Source organism: Euprymna scolopes, chromosome 14, assembly GCF_053919585.1.
Source record: "Euprymna scolopes isolate OS-2025 chromosome 14, ASM5391958v1, whole genome shotgun sequence".
NCBI lineage: Eukaryota > Metazoa > Mollusca > Cephalopoda > Sepiida > Sepiolidae > Euprymna > Euprymna scolopes.
The window spans coordinates 34451651-34464882 of NC_136495.1; the positions used below are offsets into that span (position 1 = coordinate 34451651).

General features: G+C 35.2%; 1 protein-coding gene across 1 annotated transcript in view; it reads left to right on the forward strand.

The window, feature by feature from the left end:
• The first annotated feature begins 5865 nt into the window (after positions 1-5865).
• LOC145292940 (signal peptide, CUB and EGF-like domain-containing protein 1) overlaps positions 5866-13232 on the forward strand; it is a 476335-nt gene continuing 468968 nt past the window's right edge. Inside the window, exon 1 of the mRNA XM_080139112.1 lies at positions 5866-6495. Coding sequence (XP_079995238.1) covers positions 5868-6495 — 628 coding nt within the window. The 5' untranslated portion in view covers positions 5866-5867. The remainder of the gene's footprint in view (positions 6496-13232) is intronic.

The window sequence follows — 13232 nt, forward strand, 5'->3', positions numbered from 1 at the left end:
AGACCCACAACAAAACAGCAGTCACGTTTCAAGATCCTAGTATTCATATTAATCTAAGGTTGCCTTGGCACTATTCTGACAATCTAGGCTCTGAGTTGGGTAATCATTTTTATACTATAGAGTCACCGTTTATCAAGGCCCGGTGGCCACTCAAGGATAAGAGTTGATAAGTGTCCTGTTAAATAACACCGTGGTGATCGGCGATAATAGAAATTAGATGAGGTAATTATTTTAGAGGGCGGCATCAAGAATTTGTTTACGTTAAACTTGAAAACGATTATATTATAGTCGGCTGTTGTCTCACCATATTTTAATCAACTAATCCTCTGATCTGCTTTGGGAAATATTGACCGCTATCTTTAGACAATGCTTACCTGAAATCGTAGAGGTTCAACATTTTTTATCCACTGCGTCACGGGCCAAACTACAACTATGGGAGGCAGTAATTACTGAAGATACAGTAAAGAGACTCAGCATTTTTATTCCGTTGCGATTAACCACTTGAAAAAAGATAGGGGAATAGTTGCCCGAAACGTCGTGAAACAACTTTTAAGATGAGGATAACAGTCTGCCAATAATAAAAATAAATATATAATACCGTTCGGTACGGAACCGATGATGGAATACCAAATAAGAATGAAATTTTGGATTTATAAGACCAAAACATCTGTGGCGCAGTGAATACAGGCGATGAATCGTTACGGTTCTAGGTGAGCATTGTCTGGAGATAACGGTTTCAATCCTAAAACAGAACAGATCCTATCTTTATATCATCAACACTCTGGCATCAATTGAAATGGATGGATCTCGTCTAGGAGAAGCCCCATGTTTTGACAAGCTTCTGAGCTTGACCTTTACCCCTGATCTGAAATGGAACACGTACATCAAGTCTGTTTTCAAGGTCGCTGGAAAGATGGTGGGTGGGTTGGTTGGTTGTTTTTGTTTTACGGCATATCAACCCTTTTCGGGTTATTTAATGCCGAATCCAAAGATTTTGAAGAAAATTTTTTTTAATAGAATATATTTGTTGTTTTCACGTCGGTTTCTATTCAACCCATAGTTGGGACCCTAACAGGTACTACCACTCCGGGTCAGAGTGGACCTGGGAGCAATGGTAATTAAAGGGTGGCTCCACACTCCCCAAAGCCCACAAGCTGGGGCCTCACCATTGGATATAGTTTAAGGTCATATCCAGGACCCCCATTGAGGGACTTTTACCCTCTGCAGAGGGGCAGTCGGCGTATTCTAATGCCCCACCGACAGGGCCAGGAAAGATGGTGGGATCCTTCTACCACTCCAGAAGATATCTCACTACTGATGCAATTCTCTATCTATATAAAAGCAAATTACGTCCAAGGATGGAATACTGCTGCCATATCTGGGTAGGAGCTGCTAAAAATAGCCTATCCTGCCTTGACAGAGTACAAAATAGACTTCGTAGCTTGGTGGGGGATGTCCTTTTCTCTTCCCTACAGCCTCTCTCCCACAGAAAAGACGTTGCGAGCCTATCTTTGTTTTCTCGTTATTTCCATGGCATGTACTCGTCTGAGCTCCAATCTCTGGTCCCCCTCGCCAATCTTTTACGAAAAACACCCGTCTAGCTGAAACCACTGTCAAAAATTTCCCCCACTCTTTATCTGTGCCTAAATCAAAACGTAGATTGCATGAACAAAGCTTCTTTCTTATAACTGCATGCCTGTGGAACTCTATTCCGTCTGCCTGTTTCCCACCTGACTACAACCTGGATGTCTTCAAGTCTAACGTAAACAAATTCCTGGTGAACCGCCCCCTTAAGTAGACACTTTATTAAATCTCAACACTTACGTACTGTACATGCAATCACCCTCCTTCCTGAGTGGCTCCCGGGCCTTGATAAGTGGTGACCGCCTTGTAAAAAAAAAGGATTAGTTGGCCGAAATATTGTGAGACAACAACAACTATGGAAGGCAGTAATTACTGAAAATACAGTTAAGAAACACAGCATTCCTATTCTGTCGCAGTTAACCACCTGAAAAAAAGCCAAAGAAAATAGTTAATCAAAACGTTGTGAAATAACAAATAGATGATGAGTATGACAGCCTGCAAACCCATACATAAATATACAAATTACTCATCTCAAAGGATTCAAATAAAGGATAAAAAAAATAATATACAATATTTCCTATTTTCCAAACATCCGCTCCCAGAATCTTCATCGACCAACTTTCTCCAGTTCTTCTACATTTTCCTTGTGTATTTATGACGGAATAAATACGTTTATTTTACAACTGTTCATCTGCGTTTGTCCTTCCTTCTTTACTCTTTAAAGTATTTTGCCTGTGTCTTCTTTCTTTGTTGTAACGGCCAACCAGCACCCAGTCGATTCATCACCCACAACATTCCCAGATATGCTGTAAGTAAATTTGTTCACGTAAAGCATCATTAACCAGAATATATTTCAATAAGTTTTTCCCTTCAGCACCAAGTCATGGTCACTACAGAATCCAGCAAATGATGCGCCATAGTAGTTTTCTTCTCATTAGGATAAAAGCAGCATCCGTTTTCTATGATTCTGCATCATTAGGCAGCCTCCCAGTGATAGTGACGATCTCCATCATATTCATGATTTAAAGTTGCCTTGAACAAAACATTCAGACAGTGTATAGATGTACACATCTTTTAATTGTCTTTTTTACATGGTTTGTTGAACTTTATTGTTAGCGAATAAATTTGATTTCAAAATATTTATTTATAAAATTTATAACTAAAAAACAAAGCTGTAAAATATTGGAAGATGTAAAGAACTTGTAGCATTTTTTACCAAAAGGGCGACTAAAAAAAAAAACAAAACTTATACGTATATTTTTTTTGCATGTTTAATTGAATTGATTCTAACAGTGAATTTTACAACGAAGTGAATACTATATTTTTTTATTTGAACAACTTATCAAAGCTGAAATTTATTTACAACATATATGGGAATGTTGTGAGGGGGGGGTGAATCGGCTGAGTGTTGATCGGCCGTAATACTAAGAAAGTAGACACAAGCAAATACGGCTTAAGTTAAATTTCAATATGGAAGTGTATTTAACAGAAGTAACCTTAAGAACTCCACCAGCTCGAAAACAACTATCACTTTAAATACTAAACAACCCCCTAAAAGGGTTGATATGCTGTAAAAAAAAAACAAAAAAAAAAACAAACAAAATCAAGAAAGACACGATCTTTGATAATATAGCCAATAAACTGATGCTTATCTCTTAACCCTTCGGTGTCGTGTGTGCGTGGGGAGGCGCTGTATTATGTCACGCAGCATTTTGGGAAAGAATAGCCTGACTCAAAGTACATACAGCACATGGCATTACCAAATGGTCATCCATTTTAGTGTTGACCAGGTTCAGCGTCTCTTAACTTCGTTAACTTTAACAGAAACCGATTTGTCAATGTGATTGTGCCAATTAAACCTAGTAAGGAAAAGATTCGGTGGATGCTTTATCTATTTTCGTCGATAATACCTCCATCTCATAAACCCTTCTCCTCGAGTGGCTTTTAGCTTTGATAAGTGATTGATAATTAGTAAGACAAATAGAAAAAAATAAATATTGAACAACACTAAAAAGGGTTGACATGTCGTAAAACAGAACGAGCAAAGCGAAGCACAGATAACAACGATATGATTATTGCGAAATCGTCACGTGCATCCTACAGCTTTCTTCGTTGATATGAGCATATAGCGGTTGTCGAAAATGAAAGATTTATTATTTAATATTAAGTGAAAAAAGAAACGGGGTACGTCCTGCGTCCTGGAACGGAAGCGTAGACATTCCCGGGAGGAAACACAGCGAACATTGTTAAAGACTGTTGAAGATCGATACACTTGAGTTGGTGCAATTCACTTTCAGTGGAAAATAAAAATTATCTTTCGTGACTGGAGAGTTCGCTTCTATCACCATTAATCATTTCGCTGTATGACCGCTTAATGAAGTGTGCGCGTTTGAATCTGTAGGCAGAAAGAAACAAAGTGGAAGAACGCACAGACCAGAACACACCTACATACACCTCGAATTATATATATATATATATATATATATATATATATATATATATATATATATATATATATATCACTATATTTGTGAACTCTTAAAAAGATTAAAACCAGTGTATAATGCTAATAAAATGCAAGTACCTTAAGCAATTTATATAGGCCATCTTATTAGGCATTGCATAAGTCGAATTTCAAAAAAATTAAATCCGAACAGAATTTACGGGATGGGGATAAGGCGCGCGGGTAAAACTTCCAAAGAATAATAGCCAGGTATGTCCAAGGATGGAATACTGTTGCCACATCTGGGCAGGAGCTGCTAGAAAGGACTTGTCCTGCCTTAATAAAGTTCAAAATATCTGTCTGTCTGTCTGTCTCCATATTTTCAAACTCTATCCCCCCCCCGAAACTAAAAATTACAGAATGTCGCTAGGGACCTCAAATGATTAGATTTTACGGGCCGTTCTTTTATGGGTCTTTAACCGGTTAAAATTGTTGTAAAGGGTCAAAAATGGGTCAGAATTGAAAAAATCGTTAAACATTTTGTACATTCATCTTAGTTTATTTTTTATTTTTAATTTTTAGTAGGTTTATATACGTGTCACATTGGTACAGTGGTAACGACTCTATAATAATATATACGAAATCTGGACAATTTAAAATAATCATATTTAAGCGTATTTTATGCCCATGCAAAGCTTATCCCTCTAGTACAATAATAAATATGAAATCTGCATTAATCAAAATATATTTTCTTTTCCTTTTTCATTTCCTTATAAGATATTGTTACATGATAAGGGCTGTCCCATTTTCATGTAAGTATAAAAATGGAGAATTTAGTTTAAAATGAAAATGAAATAGCAATAGACAAATTCGAACCTCGTAATTTAGTTTAGAAATAGATTAGGTGTGAGAATTTAAAAATGTAAAACAAACATTTGTTTAGAATATAGATAAATATTTCAAGGAAAGAATGTTAACTATCAAGTTTGTTATGAAATTTTAAATTGAAAGAATGCAGCTTATAAGATAATGTTTTAACATATTGAATATAGGTTAAAATTCCTTTTGTAGAAATAGGAAAAGTTTTGGACACGTATGTCCAGGACACGTGAAAGAAGGCACATGTTTTAACATGTGTATGACGTCACGGAAAATAGAAAGTTCTAGGAATAGAGAAAAAACTTTAGAGTTAGGCAGTCAGTGAGAAAACTCGGAGAGAGACAGTCAGGGTCTAGGAAGCGAGACGTCACTTCAAGGAAAAATGTGAGACTTTGAATTCTTGGTGATGGAAACGGCCGGTCGTGACGAAATAAACCATTATGTGTTTTTGTAAAGCTCGTCTTGACTTATGATTCTTACGAAAAGGTAAAGTGAAATTGTATTATATATTTGTGTTATAAAATGTCTTTTCATACACGTCTCGACATCATCATGTCCGAACTGTCTGAACGCTATCCCTTCACTCCAAGAGTTTCTTCTTCCAATCTACACAATTAAGGAATGAACATTTAAAATATATAAGAATCTCTCCTAACATGAACAATCTCTCTAAGTCTCTCGTACAACAACTTATACAACTTCTCTCTCTCTCTCTCTCTCTCTCTCTCTCTTTCTCTCTCTCTCTCTGAGTCTTACAACATCCCTCACTGTAATAAGACTCTTTCTAAGCCTCTCTCTCTCACAAGAAAAAGCATCACTTATAATAAGACTCTTACTTTATCTCTAAGACTCTCTTTTAATGAGACCCCCTATATAACAGTATGAATGTTATATCAATGACTTTTATATCTTCATATTTTTAATTTTTAATTTTTATTTTTATGCAATTCCAGGTGCCATAATGAGCGTTCACGCCTTTGATACGAACGAAGTGCAAATTGATCTCCGCGATGGAATCGTCAGCGGTTACAGCCCTTACATCGAATTTCTCACCGCCCCGGGGCCCTCATCGGTCAACGAGTGCAACAGCCAGGCGGTAATCAAGGTCGACTTGTCCGGAAAGTATCGGAGCATCAACCTCTTCCTTGAATACGGTGGCACGCCCCGCCAGTGGACATTGGACATTTCCGACTCAGAGACAGGCGATGGAAACGGCGGTGATAATGGAACCACAGGGAACATGGCTGAGACACAAATTTGCAACCGCCAATTACGGATTTACGGCAATAATCGACCCGGTCACATCGACGTCTCGGCCAATGGCGGCTTGCTCATGAAGGTCGTTGACAATTTCGTAAAAAAAGGAGCTAAGGTCAATCTAAACGTAAGCGATGAAACTATCGAGTGGGCCCATGGCAAAAAACGCGGCCATCTTGAATCAGAATTTCTTTATACCCTAAATGGCCAGAAACCTTTGTACGGTGACGTGGATTATAACATTTTTATAGCATTTAATCGAGTCGTGGCCGGAGCTTACCGAAATGGCAGTGGACTTTGCAAAGCCAACATAGTTTTGCTAGACAAGCCAGGTAAGTACAATTTTACGTATAATTTTCTTCCATATTTTTTCAAAATCATAGCCAATGAATATACAAATCACCCTGTTATATATATATATATATATATATATATATATATATATATATATATATATATATATATATATATATATATTGAGCAACCTACCGGATGTCAAACATTTACACACAATTTCAGAGACTCCAACTAAGATATATTTTAAAATTCTGACCGTCCATTAAGCGCAATTGTTTGTATATTTCTTGCTCTTGTTTCACCGGGTATATTCGCCAGGTAGTTTGTGAAATTCTTTTTCATGAGTCCGGTTACTCTTATAACTGGTATGATGTTATCTAGATTGGAATCATTTAGGACTTGCTAATAAAAACTCCAAAATAACTAAAAGCATTACTTTTAAAGCGCTTATACTGACGAAAGTAACGCTTTCTCGCAATAATATTTAAAAATATATACAAACAACATTTAACCAGGAATAGAATATGTATCTGTATCTACTTTATACACTTTCGAACAGCCTTTCTTCAATTACCTCCAAACTATAAATATACTCGAAGTTTATCAGTATATTAAAAATATAATATGCTTGGTTACTGTTAAAAGAATTCCGTTCTGTTCAAGATTTTTTTTCTATCTATCTATCTATCTATCTAGCTAGCTAGCTAGCTAGCTAGCTAGCAAGCAAGCTCTCTCTCTCTCTCTCTCTCTCTCTCTCTCTCTTCATATACATAGTAAGTTTTTAATATATATATATATATATGGCAATTAAGCTACATAGAATTCTCTGGGTTTCATCCTCGTTAGAATTCGTCAGACTATTGCATGGGTGACAAGGATGAAACGCGGGAAATTCTGCATAGCTTAATTGCCATATATATATATATATATATATATATATATATATATATATATATATATATATATATATATATATATATATATATTAAAACTTACTTCTGCCGAAAAAATATGGAAGTTTATTGAACGAAATAAAACAAACTTATCGTTTGCCAACAATGTTACATGAGAAGGGCTGTCCTCCTCTCGTGTAAGTAAGAAGACAGACTAGCTAAGTGAAAATGATATTTCGGAAAGGCTAGAATCGAACACTGTAGGCAAGTGGTAAAAGATAATGGATAAGTTAAAATCCTAGGAATGCAGTCGATTGTTAATTCTTTTAGAAATAACTAAATATTATTTATGTCAGAGATAAAGCGATTGTCTATTTATTTAGAAATAACTGGATATTAAATATGTCAGTTAAAAGAATGGGCAATGCGAGTTTATGAATTAAAAACAGGTTAACGATACAATTTAATTTACGGATTTCTTTTGTTCATCAGAGGCGTGTAAATACATGTGCAAGGGCACGGGTGAATTTAAACGTGATAAAGTCACGTTGGTTGAAAGCAGGCCTCTGACGTCATAAACAAAGGAGTTTTTCTATATATTGACGAGGGTTCGAAGTTAGAAAAGATAATCAGGAGAAGATCACAATCACAGCCACAGTGATATAGTCAGTTAGAGACTGGGAACTGATGCCCTTAAGAGCGTAGGGTTGAAGAGAGATCATGTAGTCAAAAAGTTTGAATTCCTGATATCATCAATCGGCTGACAGATAAATAAAGAAATCATCTAATATTTTGTAACCGTTTTATTCGTGTCATTATTTCAATTGAAAGGTAAATGTGTTTTGATTATCATCATCTTTTTAACGAAATATTGTATGACTCCGCCCTCAAGTAATGTGTTCGCTCCTCTGTGATAACAATAACTGTATAAATGTCCCAGCTCCGTAAAAATAATATGAGATCCCAAGAATTATCATCATAGTCGCCATGGTGTACCAAGAATATAAGTGCCCCTCCCTCAGTATTGTCACTATTGTTATTATCGTGCCCTGTTCTGAGTACATAGTTATACATGTCCCCAATATGGAGTCCCGCTACACAACAACAATTTTATTTCCGCGACATATTTCTTTTCATAAAATTTCATAATTTTTGTTTTTGGAACAAACCGTAATAAAAAAGACCCTATTATTTGGAAGTTAAACTCTTCAATATGTAACTATATATATATGAAATTCCTCGAGTTAATTCATCGCAAATCTACACAAGCACACAAAAATAACAATAATGACGTAAAAAATACATAAATGTTTATATATTTACGCACATACTCTGTTTTTTTTTTGTTTTTTTTTTGCTGTTGTTTTCAATTTGGTTGTATTGTTTGTGAACAGCTGGATATAGTTATCAATTTTACTTTTTTGGGGCCTTTGTCCTGAAAGATTGGAAAAATATTTAGCACATTCTGGTGACCCCATTAGGGTCAGCTAGTGTACACGTTTACACTTTTAGAACCTTTAAAATACATATAACTTTCAGATTGCAAAAAAAAAAAAAAATTAAAAAAAAGAATTGGCTGCCCCTACTATTTACTTTTTTTTTCACTTATTCGTAAATTTTTCAAGCGATTATCAGCATTTTCAGGTTTAAATTTGTAATTATAACGTTCTATGACAGTGAACACCCACTTTTGGGCCACTCCGTTGTTAATGCTGTTACTAGCATTTAGATTTTTCCTTTTCAATTTTTCGCAAATTATACGGCGCTTATCGAAGATTACACGTTTTGCTTTCAAATTACAAAAATAACTTGAAAAAAAAAAGGTGTACACCTTTAGCAGTATCAGAATTTTTGTAGGAATTTTTGACACCCCTAACACGAAACTGCGAATACAATATAAAAATCTCGTAATTTCTCTGTTAAAAGTGGGTTATTTATTTTCTTTATGGATTATACTTCCAAAATAAACTATTACAGTTGTTTTAAAAGTAATAAAAATATTTTTATTTTTTTTAAAACAGTAATGAATTTTCCGAACTCAATATTTTTCAATTTTTAAACTCAATATTTTTAAATTTTAAAAATCTATCAAAATTTTTCTATTGATTCTATTTTTACGATATTTTCAGGGTCAATGTGAAATTTTATGTTCTTTCCAATAAACCGAATATAATATTTTAGACAAACGTTTTTTTTAAATTCACGCCCCCCCATTTTCACGCCCCCCCATTTTCACGCCCCCCCCATTTTGAAATGTCTATTAAAAAGTAAATAATTAATTTATGTTTAATAGTTTTATATATCACAAATTGAAGAGAAAAGGTCAATAAATAATATATTCAAATTTAAAACAAAAAAAAAATCAGTTTTTTAGAAATTTACCTGTAAAGTCCGAAGTTTAAAACCTTATTTTATAAGAACACATTTTTTCTTTTTGTCTTTTTTTTTTTTTAATGAAACCTTGGTCCTTGCTCCTTTAATTGAAAAAAAAATTAGGGCTTGAATTACATTTTTCGAGGAGTTATAAGCTTAGAAAGATAGGGGGTCGAATAATTTACGCCTCTCATTTTGAAATGTCTATTAAAAAGTAAATAATTAATTTATGTTTAATAGTTTTATATATCACAAATTGAAGAGAAAAGGTCAATAAATAATATATTCAAATTTAAAACAAAAAAAAAAAATCAGTTTTTTAGAAATTTACCTGTAAAGTCCGAAGTTTAAAACCTTTTTAAAAAAAAAAAAACACATTGTTTTGTTTTGTTTTTTTTTTAAATAAAACCTTGGTCCTTACTCCTTTAATTGAAAAAAAAAATTAGGGCTTGAATTACATTTTTCGAGGAGTTATAAGCTTGGAAAGATGGGGTGGAATTATTCACTATTTTCACGAAATTTCTGACACTGCTAGTACACCTTACCAAAAGAAAATGGAAACATTTAACGGTTAGGGGCAGCATTAACAACTGACGTAGAAAAAAAAAATGTGTGTTCCATTTATCAGAACGTTATCGTTACAAATTGATCCCCGATTATTACAGTCATTAAAAATACTACCGTAAATTTATTTCTTTTATCTGAAAATTAAGCCTATATTCGATGATAATCGTCGGAAAAAATTACGGCAAAGTTAAAAGAAAAAATTTCATTGTTCAAGTCCGCCGCAGTGATTTTTGGTTATTTCTTTACCTCATGACACAATGTTCACTCTGGAATAAATGCACTGGTTATAATTAATTTTTAGGTCATTCTTTTATTTTTATGATACTGTACAGACGGACGGTAACAATTGCTATTTAATAGGCTACATTACCTTATTTTATTTGACATGTTAGGTGAAAGCACAGGATAATCACAACACATAATGTTAAGAATCAGTTCATTGTTACGTTGGCACGGTACATTCATTTTGGTCACAGACGCCAGTGCCAGCTATTGTACTTTACAGTTTTAACAAAAGAGCTGCCTTCGGGACGAGATCAAAGTGTAGTATCTGTTCTTCAGATGCTGCACTTCCATTTCTTGTTCTCTTTCGGTGGAGGAGAAATCCTTCACGACTGAGACAATTTTTATTTTTGTACCTTTTCTCCACGTTAAAAAACGACCTTGGTGTCTAACTCTGTCCCGTGGGGAGGTATAGTAAATAGGTACAATAATATCACGAAGTCTCCATTCGCGCTGAATGTCTACAGTATGTCCATAAGCAACATATTGCTTTATGAAAGATGCCGCTGTGGAATTTCAACATGCACCGTGGTAATAATAATAATAATAATAATGATAATAATAATAATAAGAAGAAGAAGAAGAAGAAGAAGAAGAAGAAGAAGAGAAGGAATCAAAGGGAATACTAACACTATACAACAGACACTAATGCTGAAAACAACTATCTCCTTTGCGTGTTAGCGGATTATTACTCATACAGCATCTCTTCTTCTATCTTCTTCTATCTTCTTCTATCTTCTATATAAATAAAATGAACTCATTTTTTCACGTCTGATTTTGATCTTAATAGGATTAAAAATCAAGATATTTCATGCAAATATAATATGCACAAACGGCAGAACAATATCTGAGGTGTGTTATAGGCTTATTATTTCTCAAATTCCTCTATAATCTTAGATTTCTATACTTTTTCTGCTGAGAAGTCACGGCCAAAATCGGTTAAGATCAATGGAAGTGGTAAAATATTTTCTCTCTAATAAATTCCTCCTCCCCCTGCCACCACTTAACACCGTTTGGGGATCGTTCACAAGGAACAGTTGAGAAGAGAACACCGGTTTGGCTTCGTAGTTCTTTCATGTGAAGTTATTTAAAATCACTAAACTAAGCTGCAGTGCTCTGTGGCGTAGTGGTTAGCGTGCTGGACAATTCACATTATGTTTTCACGTTCGCGCCGACCTACCGTAGTCGTTTTTTTTTTTTTTCATAAACAACTGGAATGGACTTTTCTTGGTGGCCGAACTGTTAACGTTGCAGATGTTTTTTTTTGTTTTTTTTCACACTTTATTTTCCTACTTTTACTCATGACTCCGGGTTTGATCCTTCCTACTTACCTACCATAACATTTTTTAAAACTCCCCTCCCCCGTCCCGGAAACAAACACTCGGGCAACGCCGGGTACCCCCGCTAGTTTCGAAATATTTTGTTGATTGAGTTAACTAAGCTTGACCTGGGTTGAATCTCAAGTATAGCGTCAGTTGAAATCGAATTTTACTCAGTATTTTATCCGTTACGCCACTGATCCTTTTCCCATCTCACTTAGGGATCATCCACTATTTCGTAGAACTAACCGCCCGGAGATTCTTTCCAGCTGACTATAACATGGGCGTGTAAACAAGTTTCTGTTGAGCCGTGCTCTTAAAGAATCTAACACTCCCCAAGTTCAACCGTTATCGACTATCACGGTGTTGTCTCATCGACCATCTGACATACACCTTATCCCGGAGTGGCTTTTGAGCCTTGATAACCATCGACCCCACCCCAATAAAACATTGATCGATTTTATCGGCAAAATAAATGCAAAATGAATAATGCTTTATAAAATGACGACATTGTTTCTATATATCGTCCGTATGTTTGTCCAAGGCGACCTGAAAACTGTGATGTAGTAGGTATCATTAAAGTCTCGTCTCTCAGAGAGTTGAAGCAAACTGAAACATTACTAAAATGCTATTTCAAACTATTATTTGGCCGAAACCGTTGTAAATTGTAAGCAGTTGCACTAAAGTCACCTGACCGGGTGGTGTCAAATAATAAATTATTGGGCTATCTACGACTACTTACGAAGGCAACGGTTTGGCAGACCGACCAATAAACCGACGCTTTTATAGAAATGAGTGGACGCACCAGAAAGAAACTGTAGATAGCGTTTATAAGGCTTGCAATAACAGATCCAGTTCCCACCAGCTGTCCCACCCGACCCCTTAAAGATCCTCCATGAAGGCAAATATTGTGAAGTGTCGAGGATTAACTGTCAGACCATTGATAAGTTGCACATGTTCCAAGTGTGGTTCGTTTTACGGCTTTTAAAGTCGACTCTTGTGAAAACATAGATCCCAAGAACACGAATGATAACGCACGAGCTCACATATATATATATATATATATATATATATATATATATATATAGTCTGGGTGTCTGGTGTTGCCCGGGTGTTTGGAGTTGTGTGTTGAGCAAAAGAAAAAAAGTGGTAGAAACAAGCAGGCTCGAACCCGTAGCGCGAAAAAGGAAAAGAACGTGAAAAAAAAAAACGTAACGTCTTTATTATAACGGCCATGGCCAAACAGGAAGTGGCATAGGTTTAAATTGAGGCTAGACAATCGAAAAGAGGGGATGCCTTTCGAAATATCGTCGAAAAAAGCGACACATGCCTGTAGAA